General features: G+C 46.5%; 1 protein-coding gene across 1 annotated transcript; it reads left to right on the forward strand.

Moving 5' to 3' along the window:
* Positions 1-1068: 1068 nt before the first annotated feature.
* LOC118084005 (solute carrier family 2, facilitated glucose transporter member 3) lies at positions 1069-21014 on the forward strand. The gene is made up of 10 exons (XM_035113214.3): positions 1069-1439; positions 4657-4752; positions 8467-8627; positions 9142-9382; positions 10728-10890; positions 12664-12851; positions 13533-13637; positions 15241-15342; positions 16670-16873; positions 17804-21014. The coding sequence occupies exons 1-10, from the start codon at positions 1425-1427 to the stop codon at positions 18029-18031; spliced, it is 1503 nt and encodes a 500-aa protein (XP_034969105.2). The 5' UTR covers positions 1069-1424; the 3' UTR covers positions 18032-21014.
* Positions 21015-23001: the final 1987 nt, after the last annotated feature.

Raw genomic sequence — 23001 nt, forward strand, 5'->3', positions numbered from 1 at the left:
ACACTACCTCAGGCTTTGTGGATCTTTGAAGTGGATCACTGTGGCGCAATCCCTAACAATAAAATTTTTGTCCTCCCACTGCATGCCTTAGAAGCAAAGTCAGAGCTATTTTCAGGAATGCTATTTGGAAAGCTGTTGAATGGGAGGGGAATCATTAGACTTTTGAAATTGAGTTTCCAAATGTCGCTGGATGTGGTATTTCTCTCAAGTGTTCAGAAGCAATCAGTCTGCATAGACTACAATAATTCTATAGTGTATCTAGAACATTATTGAATGTTTTCTCTCAATCAGTTCCAGCCATTAGGAAGATGAAGGAGGCTTCCTCAGGCAGCAGCTTCTGGTCCAGTTAAAGCCCGTAAGTTTAGTTATTGAATACTTTTATAGCTTGGCTGGGGATTTTATTTTGAATTGCATAGGCCGAAATGCCTTAGCTTGCCTCTGCTAGAGATGAGCTCAAACAAAATATTCCTGCACTGCGGGAGGTTGGATTAGATGTTCCTGGGGTCCCTTCCAACCCTACAAATCTAGGATTCCGTGCCAGAAAGAATACGATATATGAATGATGTAGACTGCAGAATCAAAGCAGCTGCAAATTTGCTGGTTTCATCTCCCCTTAGTTTTAACAATCTTTGATTAATCATCCTTTATCTCTTTTATGGTGGCCCCAATGCCAAAAGAATGACGAAATTAGGATGACCAAAATTGCACAAAACAGGGAGCAACCTTTGAGTTTTCCAGGGGCAAAAAAAAAAAAATGAATGAAAATGGATTCAGGCTAAATCTGAGGCTGAGACCATTTTAATAGTATCAGTTCCGAAATAGCAATTCCTTAGTGCTCAGGAACTGTGGGAAGAGTGGCCAGGCATAATTGTAGAACGTTTTAATTTCTTCACGGGTTTTTTTTTCTTCTGTCTCTGATTCTCTCCCCCCACCCCATTTGTTGCAGAAGCCCAGAATGAGAACGCCTAACAATTTCTTGAGCGTTTTCGCATTCCCTGAGAAAGACAAGCGGGCCGAATAATTCACCCTCCTGGCCGATATTTCTGGGCTTTGGGGCGTCTCTGAAACAGAGAAAGGAAAGTCTTCTGCCGTGATGCACACGCACGGAGAAGAAGGGGAGCGTCAGCAGCGCCCCGACGCCGCTCCAGCGAGACTGGACCAGGGCGGGGGCTCGCCGCCCCGTCACCGCCGGCTGCCCCGCCCCCTCCAGGCAGAAGCTTGAAATAGACCCGCGCCGCCTGCCAACCCCAAAAGAGAGCGAGTGCGAGCGAGCGAGGCGGGCGGGTTTTGCGCAGCAGCAGGAAACGACGTGCAGAGGCGTCGCCGCAGCAGGCGAGGCGCGTGGCGGTTGCGCATCCTCGGAGCAGCGCTGCGCCGGCACTTTCTTCTTTGACGGGCGCGGGAGCGGAGGCAGTTTGGCGGGCATGGAGAGCAAGAAGGTGAGGGCGATGGCTCGCTCGGGGCCGCTCGGCAGCGGTGGCGGCGGCGCCTCGGGAACGCGCTCGCGGGCGCACCGGGCGCGACTCCTCGCAAGGCGAGGGACGGGCCCTCTCTCTGCGCATCTCTCGGGGGTCTGAACGGTGGGCTTCGGATTCTGGCAGCAGGAAAGGGGCAGGAGGCAAGCGAGGGAAAGGGCCGCTTGGCTGCAGGCCGGCGGGCCGGAAGGGCCCTAGAAACTGGAGAGGAGGATGGCCCTGCAATTGGTAAATGGGAGCTGGTACTTCGCATGCTTTGGGGATGGAGTGGTCTAGGAAGACGCGCAGAAGAGCCGTTCCTCCACGCCTCTTGCAATACAAATGAATGAATGAATAAGCCTGTGCCTGTTCTGATTATAAAAATAATAAGCATTCTCAATATCTCCCGGTGCTGAGTGTTCGGCGCAGAATATTTTGGGTCCCCGTTATGTGCTGGTTGCCCGACTGGTGTGTGGCGTGTGGGCTTGGGTGAGGATAGGCTTCCAGGAACGCGCCCGGCAGCACAACTGGATGCTTCCCTTTAGCGTTCAGTAAAGATGCCTGGCGGTTATTTGCTTTCGTCAGAGCATTTGGGATGCTCGGGATGCACGCGATGGCTGCTGACTGCTGCCCTGATTCAGGAGGGTGTTCTTACGGAGAGTCTCTGTCAACTTGCATAGCTGCCAAGTTCTCCCCTTTTTTTAAGAGAGAAATTCCCTTATGCTGAATAGGCTTCCTCGCGAGAAAACTTGGCAGCTGTGCTGTCAAGGTCATTCAGAGGATGGCAAAGACATGCCCCACTTGGATGCAACAAGTGATGCCGCTCGGAATAACTGCTCATTGCCCGAGGCGAGTTTTAAAGCCTTTAGTAAAATGTGGAGGCGGAAGCATGTGGAAGGGAGAAAGCATGCATGTGCGAGGGACCAAGCTTGGAGTTACTGTGGGTTCCACCGTGAGGCTGCCAGGCCTCCCCCCCCCGCCCCCCACTGCCTTCTGGACAGACATTGCAGAGGGCAAATACTGTTAGATAGTAGCAACAAAATTATGCTGGATATGGACAGCAGCGGAGATGCTTTTTAGACAAATGTTTCTCATGGAATTGCCAAGGCCTCTGCTGTCCTATGACTTTGCAGTAAGATAAGGAAGCAGCAGAAATCCCACAGTGAAGCAATCTAGATTGTTGCATTTAGGGGTTGCCACAGAAAACTCTGAGGTGCCAGGCAATTCGGAGGAGTCTACAGGAAAGCAGAGCTGTAGGAGGAGAAACCCGGGTGCCTAAGGGAGCCTGGCCTGTAAGGGGGGGGAGTGCACGTGCAAACACTCACGTACATACATGCATGCTAGACATGGTTGAACAGAGGACTGGAAGCGGAAGCCTCTGCCCCTTACAGCTACTCTGTCTTGTGGGTAGTCTAGGCTGATGTAGTCCTGTGATTCAGTGTGGGCTGGTAGACAGGAAGTCCTTGATTCAAATCTCACGTCAGCTATGAAACCAGGGAGTTGGCCTTAGGCAAGCTGGAGCTTCCCATCCGCAACAGAGAGGTAGTAATGACACAGCTTACATTTCTAAGGGTGATGGTTGCAGAGACGGGAAGGGCTTTCAACACTGGAAAAAGTGCCATAATCATTTGACTGCTGGGAGATCTTAACCCTTCACAGCCAGCTTTGGGGTACTGTATTTACATTCTGTAAATGTTTTTGTGTCTCCTTTCCCTTTGCATTAAAGGGGCTGCTGAGAGGCTAAATGGCAGCAGACCTGTGTGCCAGGATCCCATCACTACCAAAATTTGTGGAAAACAGGGTGGAGAGATTTAAAGCACAGAAGCTGTAGACGGGTGGGGCCAGGGTGGGGTTTTTTTTTGGTGGAGATGCTGGGGGGGGTATGAAGTGGGTCAAGGGTTGTTGAATCCCTTTGCCACCTTCACTATTTCCTCCAGAGCAAACCTCTCCCCAAAATGGGGGTGGGGGTGCCTGACCCATGACAGATTCAGGAAATCTGTTTTAGGAGCACAGGAAGTGATGATGTTTATTGCAAGGTGGGAGGCAGGTATATTTGGGTGGGATTTACAGGTTTCAGGAGCTCCCACTGGAGACTGGGCCCACACATGCTGCTGTGCTGTGTCTCACCTGGCGGCACAAAAGAGGGCCCATGCAGTACCTGTAAGTAGATGGGCACAGTTTAAAGGCCTGTGCCCACATAGATATACAAATATGCAGGCCTGCACCACCACTGTCCGTCTGCAGCAACCAATCTTATCTTCTCAGATTTCAGCCCCAGAGAGCCTGGGAGAGTTCTCCAGTGCTCTCAAGAGGTTGCTGTGCTCTTGTCATGTGGCCTGGATCAGAATCCATGCCTTAATAAAAAAACGGTCACAAATAGCAAATCACACATCAAATTAAAACAGCCCTTGGAGGGATTGTGCAAGTTGTAGAAGCTTGACAGTAACAGGGAGGGACAGCCAGGTCATCTTTTTATATCTTTTTCAGTAACTATCCCTCTCCCCCCCCCCAAAAAAAACGGCCTGGGGCCCTACCTGTGGCAATTCCAGTGCATGGGCTGGAGGAAGGGCTAAATTGTCTGATCTGTGAGAGATTATTGTTTTAATTTTCTTCCAATCCTGGATAAGGTAAGGAAGAAAGGTTCACAAAGCATGTACAGTATTGGGCTCCAATAGCCTGCTTTCCTTTGTCCTTCAGCACAAGCGTATTCAGGAAATCCTCAAGGAAGAATGTGTGTGTTGTGTGTCTGATTTGATTTTTACCCTTTAAGTGCTTGAATGTTTTCTCCCAGACACAAGCTTTACCAGCTGTTGCCTAGGGAGGGAGCCAGCCATTTTGAGAAGTTAACATTTGCAGACAGCCATCAATTCAACAATTTCCCACAAGTGTCTTTATTATTATTCTTTAAAAAAAACTTTTGTGGTGACTTAGCAGTGTGTGATGAAGAGCTGAACGAGAAATATAAATGCTCTTGGATTAGAATTTTTCCGTTGGGGCAATGGTTCTCTGTATTTCCTGCACTTTTTTGTAGTGTCTACAAGTTGCATTCTTTCCCAAGGAGAATGGATTAACTTGGAAAGCATTTCTCATTTTTACTCATTGATTTCTAAGAGACTTTGGATTAAGATTGCTGCTTGTTTGCATGGGAAGCCAATTGGGGGGAAAATGTGAATTAATTTTCTCTCCTTCCCTTCTATTGCAGAAGATAACGTGCCCGCTTGTCACTGCTGTGTTTGTGGCTGTCATTGGATCTCTCCAGTTTGGGTACAACACGGGAGTCATCAATGCTCCTGCAATGGTAAGACAATGGCACATGTGCTGCGGGCTTTTAGGGGCTCCATCGCTATCCTTACCTGGAGTGGTGACCAGGAAGTTGAGGAAGCCATGAAGGGTACAAGAAGCAGAGGGGAAATGAATCAAATTGTGGGGCACAGAAATGTAGTGGTCATGGAGACAGGGGAAATGAAACTCAAGAACAATTGCCACCTGATGTATCCTTAACTATTGTGTGTGTGAGGAAGAAATAAAAGTACCGGTAGGATACAGTCTCTCCTGGAAGGAAGAGGGGTCCGAATCCTCATGCCTAAATTCCAACAGCCACACAGGGATTCCTGGCTTGATATCTGGTAGTCCAGACAAACAAAGACTGCAACCAAAGCCCATGTTTTGAGGTATTTCTGGTTCAAATTCATCTGTAGCTGTTAACACCTTTCCAGAAAATGGACTTCTCGTGTGATAAATGTAATGGTCCTTCTTTTTGGTTGGATGGGATGCAAAGGTTTCCCTTCAAGAAAGCAGTTCTGTTAGGGGGATATCAATTTTCCTAGCAACCTATTCTTGCTGACCATTGCCTGAAAGTGGTCTCATAAGTACCAGTCATGCCCATGGAATCCGCATGGCTCATCCTGTAAGGAGGGGAAGAACTGCGAAGAAAAGCTGGGGAAAACTACAGATAAAAACTCATTGTCTGTTTTCCAACCTGACCTTGAGGAAGGGGAAAATTCACAACCTACAAGGGGCATCCTATATAATAAAGTCCCTGTGTCTCTGCATCCAGTCCCTGTGTCCCTGGGTTTGCGCTACTGCGCATGTGCCCCACGGACACAGGGATTGGACGCACACACGCGCGCACTCTCCCCACCGATGAAGAGAACCAGAACCCAGTAAACGAGCCATTGGCAGCTTCTCCTCATGCCTCCCGCTCGAGAGCGGCTGCTGCTGCTGCGGGACAGCCATCTTCCTGCACCCCATTCTCCCGCCTGCTCAGCGCTCGGCCTTTTCAGCTGCTCGGTGGTCTGTCGGGGAATGCGGCGGCGGCGGCGGCAGCCCCGGCTTCTCCTATAGCCGAGCGCCGGGGTTGCGATCCGGCCTTGCCGCTTACGCGGCCGCTGCCGAGACATGCGCTCTAGCACCCGTTATTTTAACGGGCTTCAAGATACTAGTCATAATATAAAAACTGGGTAAGCTCCATTGGTAGAGCATGAGAATCTTAAACTCGGGGTTGTGGGTTCGAGGCCCACATAGGGCAAAAGATTCCTGCATTTCAGGGGGTTCGACTAGATGACCCTCATGGTCCCTCCCAAACTTATATTGCACACATGTGCACGCATACACACACACACACACACACACACACACGTTAGGTGTTTCTGCCCTGCCCTTCAAACAGATTCCCAGGACAGCTTCCAAGAAAATTGGCAAAACTATCAAAAATACACGGAGACAATATACTAAACGCAGCAAAAGCAGCAATATCCCTGCTCTAGGATGGCCAAAACATAAAAACGGCCATACTAGGATTGTTAGTGCTCTAAAGAGAGTTTTGTGGCAGTTGGATGACTGAGGTGGGGGCAGTGGGAGAAGAGCAGATTTGATGCTTCGAATTAAATGATTAACCTCCCGGGGACACACACATCTTTGGGGATTTTTATTTACAGTATTCCATTCATATCCCACCTCTCCTTCCAAGGAGTTCAAGGGGCATAAATGGTTCTCCCTCCTCATTTAATCCTCACAACAACTCTGTGAGGTAGGTTAGATAGAGGCAGTGGCTGGCATCCAAGGTCACTCAGTGAGCTTCATGGCCTAGTGGTGATTTGAATCTGGGTCTCCCAGGTCCAAGTCCCTAGCATTCCACTGGTTGGAGGGGGAAGGTAGCTGTAATAAATGGAGGAGAGCCAGCTGCTGACTCACAGTGAGGGCACATCTGCTTGAAGGGGAAAAAAGCGGGGAGGGAGGGAGGGAGTGCCTGGTGCACAGTGCAGAGCTAAGAGATGCTCTGGTTTCCCTTAAGATTCTCTTCTCCTTCAGCCCCCACCTCTGGCTCCTATCCTGTAACTATCACCCCCCTTCCTCTTACCCATCTTTTATCAATGTTCATATTTTTAATCATAGAATCATAGAGTTGGAAGAGACCAAAAGGGCCATCCAGTCCAACCCCCTGCCAAGCAGGAAACACCATCAAAGCATTCTTGACATATGCCTGTCAAGCCTCTGCTTAAAGACCTCCAAAGAAGGAGACTCCACCACACTCCTTGGCAACAAATTCCACTGCCGAACAGCTCTTACTGTCAGGAAGTTCTTCCTAATGTTTAATCTTCATGCAGTAGCAGAGCAATAGGGGAAGTTCCAAGTAAGACACTTCGGAATTGCGCCATTAGATTAAGAGAGAGAACCAGGGAAGTGTGTGGGTTTGGGTTTTTACAAAACGAATGACTCACTTGTACTGTACCACGTGCACCCGAAATCTTCAAATGCAGAAACCACAGGCAGCTGTTCTTGCACTGTTGCTAAAGGTCCTGCTGCCATCTTGTGGTTTTAATAGTTGTGAGTGCAGAAGATTGAATTTCAGCAGACACAGCTACGGTGTCCTTTCAATGTCTGACTGTATCAGCCAAAAACCTCTTCTCTTTACAGGAGCTGTGCATGTATCAGAATGTAGTTTTGTATGACACTGTTAATTATTAAACGTCTGTTTAATTCAGTGGATTGAAAGATAAGGTCCAATATTACGTGATAAAATATACCTGTTTAAAGCTATAAGCCAATGCACTCTTACCTTTGAGAAGCATTTGAGAACTGCTTGCTTGGGATTTGCCATGCCTAAAAAGGAGGCGGTGTCTCCACTTCCCATTTCTTAACTTTTCTAGACTAGTTTTCACTCTTTGTACCTCCAGGGGACATTTTATACATTGAATTACCTGCAACAGATAAATATTATTATTTTAAAAAAAGAATTACTGTACCTGCAACAGATTTCCTGTATATTGCAGACATTAGAATGCACACTCCGTATTCGCCTGACATATGGCAGGGGTACGGGGCTTTCAGGAAAGCTTGTCTGCCATTGTGTATATTCTCACTGAGTAATTCCTGATTTAAACTTCCAATAAGGCAAGGGTTCCTTCCTCACTTACTGTTGGAAAACTACTGCCTGCCCTAGAACCGTAAAAGGATTTCTCCTGTCTTGAACCAGATTCACTTAAACATTTTTAGAAAAGTATTTAACTTTTATACCAATCTACATATCAGGTGGCGCTGTGGTTAAACCACTGAGCCTAGGGCTTGCTGATCAGAAGGTCGGCGGTTCGAATCCCTGTGACTGGGTGAGCTCCCATTGCTTGGTCCCAGCTCCTGCCAACCTAGCAGTTCGAAAGCACGTCAAAATGCAAGTAGATAAATAGGAACCGCTACAGCGGGAAGGTAAATGGCGTTTCCATGTGCTGCTCTGGTTTGCCAGAAGTGGCTTTGTCATGCTGGCCACATGACCTGGAAGCTATACGCCGGCTCCCTCGGCCAATAATGCGAGATGAGCGCGCAACCCCAGAGTCGGTCACGACTGGACCTAATGGTCAGGGGTCCCTTTACCTTTACATATCAAGAAGCTTTTCTTTTTATTTCTGTGCTCACCTCATTGCTTTAGTACAATTCCAAAGTTTTCTTAACACAATACCCCTGGTATGTGGTTGTAACTCAATACCTATGGAGTGTTTTTTTCTTCTCTCACACACAGATTATCAAGGGCTTTTTTAATGAATCCTGGGTAGAGCGGTCAGGCGCCCCAATGTCCAACACGCTGCTCACCTCGCTATGGGCCCTCTCTGTGTCCATTTTCTCAGTAGGTGGCATGATTGGCTCTTTTTCTGTTGGACTTTTCGTCAACCGATTTGGCAGGTACGTTGGGGGGGGGGAATATTCTGGACTACAGAGCAGTCTCCGCCTCCATTTTGAGGAACAAGGAGGGATAAGAGGAAATGATCTCCATTACAGAATGGACAGAGAATTCAATTCTATAATGATCATTGTGTCACACTTTTGGGGGAATGCCCAGTATGGAAGTACATACTAAGAAGGCAACTTGCCCTCGCTACCAAAAAGCAAATGGGCAGCATATTTTGGGTGCCATTAAGGACAACAAATGGCACAGGCAGAGGGGAACAATGGAGCACAATCCACCAGGAAGAGCTGCTGCACAAGCTCCCTCGAAACGAGTCTGCTTTGTTCTTCAGTGAGGTTTCTTTGCACATGAGAATGTCCCAGTGATGGATTATGACCCATATTAATTAGGGGTGGGTCGTTCCACTTGGATTTTCTGTTTAAATAAGTCACACCATTTTGGGCATATTTATATGGAAAAGCGGTATATAAATTGAAATAATGATAAGATTTTTTTCCCCCTCCTGTGCAGGCGAAACTCTATGTTGCTGGTGAATATTTTGCCCATTTCAGGTGGCATTTTGATGGGCTTCTCCCAAATGGCAAACGCTTTGGAAATGTTTATTGCTGGCCGGCTTGTTATTGGTATCTACTGTGGCCTCTGCACTGGCATTGTGCCCATGTATATCAGTGAGGTCTCCCCCACTGCCTTGCGAGGAGCTTTTGGCACTCTGAATCAGCTGGGCATTGTCGTGGGCATCCTGGTGGCACAGGTAAGACTTTTCCTGGAATGATTACAAAGCCACGCAGCTAAGTGGTGCATTGGTATTGCTGGAAGGGAGTTCATGACCAGGTCCCAACTGTGCACCTGGGAGTAATCCCTGTTGAGGACCATGGACTTAATTATAAATTGAACATGCATAAGATTGGGTTCAAGTTGGCTACTTGGGAAATAGAATCATAGAGTTGGAAGAGACCACAAGGGCCATCCAGTCTAACCCCCTGCCAAGCAGGAGACACCATCAAAGCATTCCTGACAGATGGCTGTCAAGCCTCTGCTTAAAGACCTCCAAAAAAGGAGACTCCACCACACACCTTGGCAGCAAATTCCACTGTCGAACAGCTCTTACTGTCAGGAAGTTCTTCCTAATGTTTAGGTGGAATCTTCTTTCTTGTAGCTTGAATCCATTGGTCCGTGTCTGCTTCTCTGGAGCAGCAGAAAACAACCTTTCACCCTCTTCTATATGAATAGTTTATGGCTAGTTGATAAGGCTGCTGGCAGGGACTGTCTTGTTTTGTTATTGACCACATGTAAGTTACTCTGGGGGGATGCAGGTGGCGCTGTGGGTTAAACCACAGAGCCCCTAGGCCTTGCCAATCAGATGGTCGGTGGTTCGAATCCCTGCAATGGGGTGAGCTCCCATTGCTCGGTCCCAGCTCCTGCCAACCTAGCAGTTCGAAAGCACGTCAAAGTGCAAGTAGATAAATAGGTACCGCTCCGGCGGGAAGGTAAACGGCGTTTCCATGTGCTGCTCTGGTTCGCCAGAAGCGGCTTTGTCATGCTGGTCACATGACCTGGAAGCTGTACATCTGCTTCCTCGGCCAATAACGTGAGATGAGCGCCGCAACCCCAGAGTTGGTCACGACTGGACCTAATGGTCAGGGGTCCCTTTACCTTTACCTAACACCTTGTATTAATTTCTCTCTATATTCCGTTCACCTGAAGGCCACCAGTTAGCAGTCTGAAAGCACGTCAAAGTACAAGTAGACTGGACTTAATTGTCAGGGGTCCTTTACCTTTTTAAAGTTACTCTGGGAGCTTTTTTCAGATTAAAGCTGAATGTGCTTAAAATAAATGAATGAGGATTCATTCAGGAAAGGGGACGCTACATTACAAAGAATCACTCCTTATCATTGCAACCTGGGTGGAGTTCTGTAGAGGTGGGCTAGGGATCATCAACAAACTGTAATTCCTCGTGGGAAGAATCCATGGTTCTTTATGGGAAGCCATAGATTGTTATAAAACGTTTAGTTATGCTGCATGTAACTTTCAGTTTATGGGAACATAGTTCACAAGCGTTTTGTCTTGTCTTTCTCTCCACCAACTGCTACAATCAGGTCTTTGGCCTAGATGTCATTCTGGGAAGTAGAACTCTCTGGCCACTGCTGGTGGGACTCACCGTCGTCCCAGCCGTCTTCCAGTGTGTAGCACTGCCATTCTGTCCTGAGAGCCCACGATTCCTGCTGATCAACAGGATGGAGGAAGAGAAAGCACATGCAGGTAAACACAAAGTAATGAAGGGATCCAGCGTAGCCTCTTCATTATCCTTATGCGTAGCTCATAGGACAATATTCGCTGTCAGAAGCTATAAGCGGAATTGCAACTTAACAGGCCGCACGCTACCACCACCTTTCTTGTGTACATGATGTTCTGTCCACACTATTGGCCATGCATAGCTATGAAGTATAGATGAAGGTACCGCCCACTTCAGCAGCCATTTTTTAAAAGTGGCATTTTGTTGCTTAAATGCTGGCTACTGAGGCAGCATGATTTTAAAACTGATTTTCAAAATCAGCACTCTGATGTTTTTTCATCTGAGCGCTACTGCATAAATAATTGTAATTTTTTAAAGAATTGGTCAAAAAGATTAGTAAAACATTAAAATGGGAGCCATTGGAAAGATAACCGGCAATAGGTTCACCTGCCAAACTGTCACTACCCACATCAAAACCACACCTCTAGGAAAAGGTAGCCTCAAGACACCGACACCTTCCGTGATTGCTGTATTGTTAGAGTCTTTTCTCTAATTATCATATTTTCTGAGAAAAATCTGATTGTCTGAGAAAACAGCACAACGAAAACATAGAAGCATGGAAAGCCTGGCTGCCCCTTCCAATTCCTCTTTGTCTTGTCTTCTCCAAAACTTGAACTGGACTCAATCAAGTTGTCTTGTGGGTTGTGTGAATGGTTTCTGTTTCACAGAGGGACATGAAACCCAGAATATTCCTGGGTCTTGCCCATAAGGTTTGCTTCTGTGCCAGGACCTGCCTGCAATGGGAAAATGCAGAAACTTTACTAGAAAGGGGAAAGTGTGAGTGTTACCCACAGGATTTCTTTGGGAAGGGGAATCTTCCTGAGCATTCCTTCCTGGATCTGTGAGGGTATCAACTTGCCTCAAATATGAATGGAAGCATCTCCAGGTGTGGGAGATCTCGGCCTAATTACAGTCGTTGACGTGTTATAGCAGGCATGGCCAAACCTAGCCCTCCAGCTGTTTTGGGACTCCCATCATCCCTAGCTAACATGATCCCTAGCTGACCAGTGGTCAGGGATGATGGGAATTGTAGTCCCAAAACAGCTGGAGGCCAAGTTTGGCCTTGCCTGTGTTATATCTCTCTCAATGTGCATGAGAGAACAATGTCATAAGCAAGAGAAACTGTCCCCTTATTTAGCCAGTGGGAAAAGCAACAAGGAAAAGTGGAGAGAGAGTCAAGAGGCAGCAAGAGATTTGTATTTGTTAAAGTTGGTAATGAGGATTAATGGGTTAGACCAGGCACGTCCAACAGGTAGATTGTGATCTACCAGTAGATCACTGGACGCCTGTGGTAGATCACTGGCAGATCACTGGCTCCCCCTAAAGAAGCTCAACAACTTTGGTTCCCATAAAAAAGCTCATTTTTTTTTGCCCTGCACCCCCCAAAATGGCACTTTCCTTCTTCCTAAAAAAAAGCTCAACAACAACTTTGATCTGAATGCCTAAAAATGGGCCTTCCTCCTCCCCAAAAAAGCTCAACAACTTGGACCTGAACCCCCCCCAAAAGGGGGTAGATCACTGCAAGTTTTTAACTCTTTAAGTAGATCGCAGTCTCTTGGGAGTTGGCCACCCCTGGGTTAGACCAAAGGCCGGTTAACCTCATGAGTTGAGCAGAAGAATAGAATAGGGAGCTGGCTTCATTGTCATGAAGAAATGAACCCTCAGGGTAGGGACTCAACAGTTTGTGGACTGATGTCGTGTTGTGTGTAATTCAGATGTTTGATTCCTCCTCCTGCCAGTTCTCCAAAAGCTCCGTGGCACCCAAGATGTGTCCAGTGATATTGATGAGATGAAAGAAGAGAGTGCCAAGATGTCTCAAGAGAAGAAAGTGACAATTCCTGAGCTCTTCCGTTCCCCCAGCTACCGCCAGGCCATCATCGTTGCCATTGCGCTGCAGCTCTCCCAGCAGCTCTCTGGCATCAATGCAGTAGGTGACTTTCCTCTTTTATTCCCTGAGCGCTTTTCTCTTGCAGCCAAATACTTCTGACATGCAGAAGGAGGAGGGGGCCATGTTTTAAATTGCTGGCTGTGTGGATGGGCCAGTTCCTGTTGGAACTCTTATTTGAAGCAGAGAATAGTGATTATGGGCTCACGGGAGAACCTTAGTCACAGTAACTCAGGCCCCAGTCCCTAGATATAAAAATAGGAACAGCTGCAATCCACATGAACGGGCTGTTACGAGGCTTAAAGATAGCAGGGAATTTTGTTACCTGCCCTCAGTCTTAGCAACAGTTAAGCAAGGCAGTGGGTGGTCAATCCTGTACACACTTATCTGGGCAGTATTCCCATTATACTCGGTGAGATTTGCTTCTGAGTCAATAGGCACCAGGCAAAAACGTTCCTTTATAACCAGGCCTTTGGTTGACATCCTATGCCCTTTTAAAATGTGTGGGGGGTGTTATTGGGTTGTTGTTTTATTTTTATTATATTGTGGTTTTTATGTTGACCTTTTCTATGAACCGCCATGAGACCTCTGGGTACAGGGCGGCATATAAGTTGAATAAATAATAATTAATAATAGTAAGGTAGACGTTGTATTTCCCTGCTTAGCATTAAGAACAAGGTGAGCTCCAGACACCAGCAGTGACAAATATTTATCTGCCTGTAGGTCTTTTACTATTCTACTGAGGTTTTTGAAGATGCTGGAGTGAAAGAGCCAGTGTACGCTACCATTGGTGCCGGTGTGGTCAACACCATCTTTACAGTTGTATCGGTAAGTAGTCTTTAGCAACATGGCATTCATGTACTTTATAGCTGAGTCAAAGTCTCCCCTCTCCTTTATATTTATCTTTATATCTAGAACAATAGGGAGGGAGGTAAATAAATGGCTAGAATTCAGGGTGGGTACTGGGGTGGGTACTCGGTACTGCAACCCTGCGCTTAATTGTTCTCCCCACTCTAGCTGGGCGACATTTTCTTTTTGAAAAAGAAAAGAAATTTCCTCTCTCCCAAATGGGGAGCGTTGCTTCCTTCTCCTCCTTTCCCAGTTGTGTTGCCCTGAAGCCAAATCTGCCTGTGGGCAGGAGGCAGTTTCCTAGTTTATCCCTGTCATGAGAAAGGATGGAATGTTGCTGCTGTTGCTGCTGCTGCTACTTGGGGAATAACAGGGTGTCGCCCCTGTTTGCGTTGCTCCCCACCCCCACAAGCACAGAAGTGTTCCCCAGCTATAGAACAGCAAACTCTGAGGTGGCATTTCTTGCCTTAACCAAAGTGACTTCAGATACTATAGCAGTACTACTTGAGCTGTGAGTTTTAATTCAGTTCGTCAGTTGGCCTTTGTTCTCATGGGTTACCAGAGTAGAAAATGAAAAGGGCAATTGTTTTTTATATATTTAAATGATCTATCTTTATAATATTTTTTTAAAAAATGACTGGCAGTCTTTGCTTATTAAAGTATTGGGGTACTTTGGGGGATGGAGAAGAGATTTCAGTTAAGTTGGGATGCAAATTCACAGGACACTTCACCAGCCCGATGGTTGTTATGGTCATCATTCAATTACAAAAGGTAGTAAAGGCAAAAGTAAAGGTACCCCTGACCATTAGGTCCAGTCGCAGATGACTCTGAGGTTGCGGCGCTCATCTCGCTCTATAGGCCGAGGGAGCCGGCGTTTGTCTGCAGACAGCTTCCGGGTCATGTGGCCAGCATGGCCAAGCCGCTTCTGGCAAACCAGAGCAGCGCACGGAAACGCCGTTTACCTTCCCGCCAGAGCGGTACCTATTTATCTACTTGCACTTTGGCGTGCTTTCGAACTGTTAGGTTGGCAGGAGCAGGGATCAAGCAATGTGAAGCACACTTTAAAGGTAGTAGTACACTTTATTTTATGCCCAACAATGAGAAATATGTGTGTTCTTTGGGGATTATTACATGAATGTGCTAAATTGGGCAGATTCTTGACGGGTGGGTCTATAATAGTTGACAGCTAAGTGGAGTGTTCATGTTCAGAGGTAGTTCAGAAGTCGTGTGGCTCTTGGGTACAAGGTTCTGGGAACAAACACCAGGGGAGGGTGCTGTGCTTGTGGGCTACACAGGAGGCCTTTGGCTGGGCTCAGCCTCTTCTGGAAGCAGAATGCTAGATCAATGTGGACTTTGATCCTCTGACTCAGCAAAGCAATTGTTAGTTTTCATCCTCTGTGACAAAACAATTAAGACTGCCATCATGTCTCAAAAAGATAAATGTCTACATAGAAGTTTGTTTCTCCTGCCTCTCCTCGCTCACACTTTAAAGCACACAAACTCGGAAGAGGAGGCGGCGCTTAGGTTTGGGGAGAGCACTTGCCACCAAAAGCAACATTTTATTTTTCTTCCCATTTCCCAGCTCTTCCTTGTAGAGCGCGCAGGCCGCCGAACACTCCATTTGATTGGCTTAGGAGGCATGGCCGTCTGTGCTGTCGCCATGACTGTTTCCTTGGCATTGAAGGTAAGCCGTCACCATCTCTGCTTCCTGGTGTGTCCGCAGTGTCTTTGGGGTCCAAATGGATCAGGCATACATGCGAGTGTAATGAGAAGAAAGGAGATGGCTTAGCAGGTTGGGATTATTATAACAGTATTGCAGCTGATTTCTCACAGGCCAGGATGTACACGAGTCCACTAGCAAGCAAGACAGCCACAACCAGATCCCACTTATTTTGGACTCACAGCTGTCCATGGAGGCACAGGTCAATTCTGTGTCCACGGCAGCTGTCTACAATCAGCTCCATCTGGTACGCAGGCTGAGACCCTACCTGCCTGCAGACTGTCTAGCCAGAGTGGTGCATGCTCTAGTTATCTCCCGCTTGGACTACTGCAATGCGCTCTACGTGGGGCTACCTTTGAAGGTGACTCGGAAACTACAACTAATCCAGAATGCGGCAGCTAGACTGGTGACTGGGAGCGGCCACCGAGACCACATAACACCGGTCTTGAAAGATCTACATTGGCTCCCAGTACGTTTCCGAGCACAGTTCAAAGTGTTGGTGCTGACCTTTAAAGCCCTAAATGGCCTCGGTCCAGTATACCTGAAGGAGCGTCTCCACCCCCATCGTTCTGCCCGGACACTGAGGTCCAGCACCGAGGGCCTTCTGACGGTTCCCTCGTTACGAGAAGCCAAGTTGCAGGGAACCAAGCAGAGGGCCTTCTCGGTGGTGGCGCCTGTCCTGTGGAATGCCCTCCCATCAGATGTCAAAGAGAAAAACAGCTACCAGATTTTTAGAAGACATCTGAAGGCAGCCCTGTTTACGGAGGCTTTTAATGTTTAATTGTTTTATTTCATTTTTCTGTTGTAAGCCGCCCAGAGTGGCTGGGGAAACCCAGCCAGATGGGCGGGGTATAAATAATAAATTATTATTATTATTATTATTATTATTATTATTATTATTATGGAGGTCAAGGTGTGGTGTACAGTGGGGGTTCAATCGCTGGTCTCCCAGGTCCTAGTCCAACCCTCTAACCATTACTGGTTCTCATAGGTGTGTTAGCTGCTTATTTGCTTCACGCTGTTGTTTCCCACAGGGCTGGCTCAAAGGTTTTTTGCAGGGAGAAATTGCAACTTGCTTGCACCTGGATTCAAATCTAGCCTCGAGTCGGGGAATTTGGCGGCTGGGTTTTTCTTTCTTAGCTTCAGGCCCCTTTCTGTAAAATAGAAATGGAAGTGGAAATGAACCAGATACAGAGACAGACTCTAAAATACTTTGTAAGACACAGGTGTCTTTGGACTCTTCTGTCTCAAATTTGCTAACTGCTGTCAATTCTCTTTCTCTTTATTATAGGGCATTGTATCCTGGATTGGCTATGTCAGCATTGTTGCCACTTTAGCCTTTGTGGCTTTCTTCGAAATTGGCCCTGGCCCAATCCCCTGGTTCATTGTGTCTGAACTCTTCAGCCAGGGGCCTCGTCCTGCAGCTGTGGCTGTAGCTGGCCTTTCAAACTGGACGTCCAATTTTCTGGTGGGAATGCTGTTTCCGATCCTAAAGGTAGGAAGAAGAGTGTTGCTTTCAGCTATGTGTCACGATCTGTGTATTGGGTGGTTAACAGTATAGCCAGATCCCAACGTCAGGCTCCTGTCCCAAGGAGTTCTCAGTCTAAAATCGAATAGAATGAGAAAGGTGAGAGGGCAAGCAAGGGCAACTGAGTTGGAAATGAGCAAACGAGTTGGTCACACTTGAGAATAGTGGTTCGGAGGAGCTTTAATGAGTGGTTTGCCTAGTGTGATGACATTTGGGAAAGTGTTTTCTTTGCAAGGATTCAGATGCAAATTAAAATAGGCTTGTATTGGCTTGATAGGGACCCAGGTGGCGCTGTGGTTAAACCACTGAGCCTAGGGCTTGCTGATCAGAAGGTTGGCAGTTCGAATCCCTGCAACGGGGTGAGCTCCCATTGCTTGGTCCCAGCTCCTGCCAACCTAGCAGTTCGAAAGCACATAAAAGTGCAAGTACTGTAGATAAATAGGGACCGCTCCAGCGGGAAGGTAAACGGCGTTTCCGTGTGCTGCTCTGGTTTGCCAGAAGCGGCTTCGTCATCCTGGCCACATGACCTGGAAGCTGTACGCCGGCTCCCTCGGCCAATAATGCGAGATGAGCATTATTGGTTACTCAGTTAGCAGCCACACACACACAGGTCAACTTGGGCCAAAGCTATTTGCTTTTCTTGTGAATCCTCAAGAGGCCAAGCCCCCCTGCGTTGACTCCTCCCGGTGGGTGGTGACCTTGTCTGTAAAAAGCCACAATGGGAAGGCTTCCTGCCACAGGACATGCAATAGCCACATCAGGGCATGAAGTAGGAGAGCTAGTGAGAAGCAGATGCTACCCGCAAAGGACTCGGATGGTTGCACCCCATAGCTATGTTTTAAATTTCAGGCCTGTGACCTTACTGAGGTATGACTCTTTCCCTTTTCTCCCTCGCAGGACGCCTGCAACCATTATGTTTTCCTCATCTTTGTCGGTTTCCTTGTCTTCTTCTTCATCTTCACCTTCTTTAAAGTCCCTGAGACAAAAGGCCGGACTTTTGAAGAGATCTCCAGTGGCTTTGAAAGGAGAAGAGAGGACGGCATTCTTCCAGCAACCATGGAAAAGGGGCCAATGGTGGAACTGACTAGCATACAGCCCACGAAAGATGTCGCACCAAATATTTAATAATGTTCTGTTCTTGACACTTTATTGGTTCTGAGGATAATCCTCACAGGGGGGGAAAGCAGAGATACTTTTTAAATTGCTGCTATTTCTTTATTTCCCCATCAGCCTTTCCTTGTGTGCCAAGACTCAGTCAGTCTTGCCACATACTAAAACAAGTTAAATGCAGGGAAATGTTCCTTGCTTACAATGCTGGAAGGCAACACTTTGCTTTATTATTCTCCCTACATTGCTCCCTTCCCTGTCACTCATTCATAGTGACCTAAGAAATGGCTCCTCTGCCTCTTTTTAATGCATTCTCCTTGTATCATTACATGGGGCTAACCCTGTATAAGGGATTTCTAGTCATTTACAGCTTTGAAGCAAATTGCTTTCCTGTAAGTGAACTAATGGCTTCTCCTGTGGGTCCTTCTCTTGCCAGAGTGTTTTCTACAGTGTGGATGTGGGGAATGGCTGTCCAGAATTATTTAAATCATGGGTGTGTATGGGAAAGAGCTATTTATTTCATCAAATGGGAGTTTTCTTCATCTTCGGGAAATAGGGATAAAGAGAAAAGATGCCCCCCTTTTTGTACTATTCAAGAAAAATTGTTTACTAGAGTTTATTTATTCCTGCGTCATTTTGCTTGTAAATATTTATTTTTATGTAAAATAGAAGGTAATGCGGACTGGGAATCACTATGACTGTCAAAGCTTTTTGGTGGGAGGCAGTGAAATACCAAAGAGGAAAGAGGTCACTCTGTATGTAGGTGGTGTACGGCCCTGTGGAGATTGTGCTTCTCCCCTTTTAAGGGTCTATTGTGCCGTTAGGAAAACTGAGCCTTGGACAGAACAAGCCTGTAGTCCTAGGGACACTTCTGTGCTTACCAGACTATTTGGTGAATGTGTTGAATGCCTGTCGTTGAGTATTACTTGAAAATTGTAATGTTAAAGTAAATAAGGCATTGTAACTTGATAAATTCAGTCATCCCATTTACAGCTTCTAGACTGGAGGCCATTTCTTGTAGTGATTTTTGAAGACATGAATGAATTTCCTGTGGCTGCTAACATGTGAACATATTATTCAGGAAGGGGAACATAAATGTCTTATTTCGAGACCCATCCAGTCTTTATGGACATCAGTATTTGTAGGGTCTCCTAATTTGCATTTGCAATATGAGAATAGAACCTTTCCGTGAGAGCACACTCTGTAGTAGTGAGACGTGAAAAACCATCTCCAGGCCTCTCTGGAGGCCTCTCTGTAGGTTCCCCTGCCTTCCTCTTCTTTTTGAAGTAGATGCAATTCTGTATTACATTTTCATGCATATTAGGGTCCTGGAACTCATGCTGTCTCTTAAAGGCATTGTGAAGTAGTAACATGACATTGACCTACTGTTTCTTGTGGCAGACATGATAGTTTAGCGGTTTGTTCTCTCTCTCTCTCTTTTTTAAAAGAGTAACACAACAGATGGTATTTATGAAGTTGAAGCGAAACTAGTTTTCCAAAATGTATTTTTGTAATTAATTATTTTATTATTAAATGAAGTATGTGGCAATTTATTGACAAGAAATAGCTTTTGGGCTGCAGACGATAGAATGTAGGAATAGAGACTAAAGCTACTAAAACTGGATCCTAAAAAAGTTGTAACCCCATTTATCTGAAGAGCCTGAGATTATTTGTTAGCCAGAACTAGGGCTTATTTTACTTGAGATTTCGTTAACTCTTGTCTTGCAGGGAATGTTCTGTTACAGGTACAGATATATGACATAGTGCAATATGCTAGCAGTATGTTTGTGTTAATTCATTCCACTGGAAGAGGAAGCCAGTATGTATTAATGATCTCTTCCCTGCTCATACCCATTAACCCGGTGGGACAGTGTCCATACTCCGTGACCGTGTGGGAAGATGTCTACCCCATAACCTTAAACCAGTAATAAAGATAATACTGTCTTCCCCGCCTCTCCAGGGGAACCCTGGGAACTGTTGCTGTGTGACAGAGAATCTAGAACTCTTAATAGACAGTTGGAGACCCACACCAACCCATCACCCCTAGTATGATGTGGTCTTCCTTTGGGCATTGAACTTTTGGAGGTTTTGAAGAGAGAGTGTGTCTGCTGTTTTGAGAGTACCTGTTACATTCATACAGGCATCCCCAAACTGCGGCCCTCCAGATGTTTTGGCCTACAACTCCCATGCTCCCTAGCTAAGAGGACCAGTGGTCAGGGATGATGGTAATTGTAGTCCAAAACATCTGGAGGGCCGAAGTTTGGGGATGCCTGCATTCATAGCTTGGAAGAGCCTCACTTCCAGAACAACTGAAAAGAGATTGTCATAAACACTGGAAATTGTTACCACCCGTTTATATTGATTATTGTGAATTCTCTTCATGTTGCTTCTTTTTGCTGCTCAGCCTGTTACATAAAACTCTTGAGTGTAATGAGATGGCGGTTGCAGTAGGATGCCTGCAATCACCCTGAAGCAAGAGAAAGAGAGACTGGTAGCCCCCAAACTTTCCCTCATGGCTTGAAACATTTGGCATCCAGTAAAGGCATGAAAAGCCTGTTTTGACACCATCTCCTTGGGCGGCTTCCAAGATGGATGGAAGCCTCTATTTGTGAGGTAGGAGGAGAGGCAGCTTCAAGTGTCAAGCATTCTGGTTACACTCTTTAAAAAATCCATAATTTCTTTACCCAAATATCTATCCCTCACATCCACTCCCCATTTTTGGATCCTGTTTTTTTATCTTATTTTTAAGTTCACTTTTTTATTTTTTGACCTTCATAGCCTAATTCAGTCCCTCTCTCCCTGGCGTCTCTTCCCAATGGGTGGCAAAAGCATTCCTGACCTTGCATTCCAGGCTTCGTGCAATGCCTTGGGTTGAAATTGTGTAACTCACTTGTTCCTTTTTGTTTCCTGTACTGTGAATATTTCCAGTGGGTTTTTATAATTTTTGTTATTGTGAATGTGTTGGATGTTTTTAAAATAAAATGTTTGGATGGAAATACTACATACGTGTGTGTGTGTGTGTGTAATTTCTAGCTTTGTAATTTCTCCCCACCAGACAACAAACAGCAGCTGCCACATGTAGTTCTACTAACATTTAAGCTTTTCCTGCAGATTCGATGGGGGTGGAGACGCTCCTTCAGGTATACTGGACCGAGGCCGTTTAGGGCTTTAAAGGTCAACACCAACACTTTGAATTGTGCTCGGAAACTTACTGGGAGCCAATATAGGTCTTTCAGGACCGGTGTTATGTGGTCTCAGCGGCCGCTCCCAGTCACCAGTCTAGCTGCCGCATTCTGGGTTAGTTGTAGTTTCTGGGTCACCTTCAAAGGTAGCCCCACGTAGAGCGCATTGCAGTAGTCCAAGCGAGAGAGAACTAGAGCATGCACCACTCTGGCTAGACAGTCTGCAGGCAGGTAGGGACTCAGCCTGCGTACCAGATGGAGCTGATAGACAGCTGCCCTGGACACAGAATTGACCTGTGCCTCCATGGACAGCTGTGAGTCCAAAATGACTCCCAGGCTGCACACCTGGTCCTTCAGGGGCACAGTTACCCCATTCAGGACCAGGGAGTTCTCCACACCCGCCCGCCTCCTGTCCCCCACAAACAGTACCTCTGTCTTGTTAGGATTCAATCTCAATCTGTTAGCCACCATCCATCCTCCAACCGCCTCCAGGCACTCCACATCAAAGCTCTTCCTTTGCACCATTTGCTGATCATTTCTGCAGACCTTCCTTGCCTCCTTCCTGCATTTTTCTTCCTGCTGTCCCTGGCAGCTCATACAGACCTCTAAATTTCTACAAGCAGGGTAGGAACACCCTCCTCCTCCCCCCCTGACTGGGTCATAGCATCCTCAAGCATGCTTGTGTGGCCCTTGGTAGAGCAAAGCCAAGTGTTGGTGTCCTGGCTAGAAGCATGCCGCTGACTGGAAGGTCTTGGACCAGTCATCATGACTCCACTGTAACCTCCTGCGCAGGGTTGCTGTGAGGAATTCCTTGGAGGCAAGGCTGAGATAAATGTTACCTATTCAATGTGTGTTTCTAGTGATAGAAAGCAAGACCTTAGAAATACCACCAATTTTCCTCCCTGTGGTGTATAAAATGAATATAAAGAAACCAAACTACCGATAACTGAGCCATCTGCTTCCAGGTCAGAAACCATATACAATACATGTAGCAGAGGATCTGGAAAGGGAGTGTGTTTCTTACTATGCTTTTATTTTAAGTTTTAAAACAGCAGCCATTTTCTCTGAGATGAGCAAGCTTCTATCAAGTTTTTTTTCCAATTAGTGGCTTGAATATTAATAGGTGTGGTCCAGAAGTAATCTGTAGCAGAATGAGACCAATTCGCTGTTGAACAGACAAATGGCATGCTAACAAAGGGGGGGGGCTAAAACTCCCATTGTAAACATACTAAAAAACTGATAAACCATAGGATTGGTTGATTTATTAAAAAATCCTATTAGGCCAAAACCTTTATGAAGCCAACCAAAATGTCACAAAATATTGTGCAAGCTTCCAACGTCTCCAAAACACTTCATCCGGTTAGGCCAGAGGTTTTCAACCTTTTTTGAGTCCATGGCTCCCTTGACCAACTATCATTCTATCTGTGGGACCCCTGTGGGGCTCAGGAGTCCAGTTATGTCACCCCTTGCCTGCAGAGCTGGCAGCCTCTCACCCTTTTCAAACACCCTCCTCTTCCTTCCACTGTATTGGGCAGCTGTTCTATGAGCTGCCCCTCCCCCTTTAAATTCTCCTGCAGTGCTTAGAGCCAGCTGCAATAAACAGCTGTGCAGATAGGTGAAAAGCAGAGACGAGAGAGGCCATCGAAGGAGGGAGGGAAGGAAAGAGGGACAGAGGCCAGTGATTCTCACTGCACCCATGACCATCACTCAAGGCACCCCAGAGTGCCATGGCACGCTGGTTGAAAACCACTGGGTTAGGCAATAAGCAAAGCTGGAGGTGAGGTATTTGCTGGTAGGTATAGCCAG

Source organism: Zootoca vivipara, chromosome Z1 (genome assembly GCF_965207765.1).
Source record: "Zootoca vivipara chromosome Z1, rZooViv2.hap1.1, whole genome shotgun sequence".
Taxonomy (NCBI): domain Eukaryota; kingdom Metazoa; phylum Chordata; class Lepidosauria; order Squamata; family Lacertidae; genus Zootoca; species Zootoca vivipara.

Excerpts from the sequence above, each read along its gene's own strand:
- LOC118084005 (XM_035113214.3), top strand. Across the intron at positions 8,628-9,141 it reads TTCGTCAACCGATTTGGCAG|GCGAAACTCTATGTTGCTGG; the intron begins GTACGTTGGGGG and ends CCTCCTGTGCAG. Across the intron at positions 10,891-12,663 it reads GGAAGAGAAAGCACATGCAG|TTCTCCAAAAGCTCCGTGGC; the intron begins GTAAACACAAAG and ends TCCTCCTGCCAG.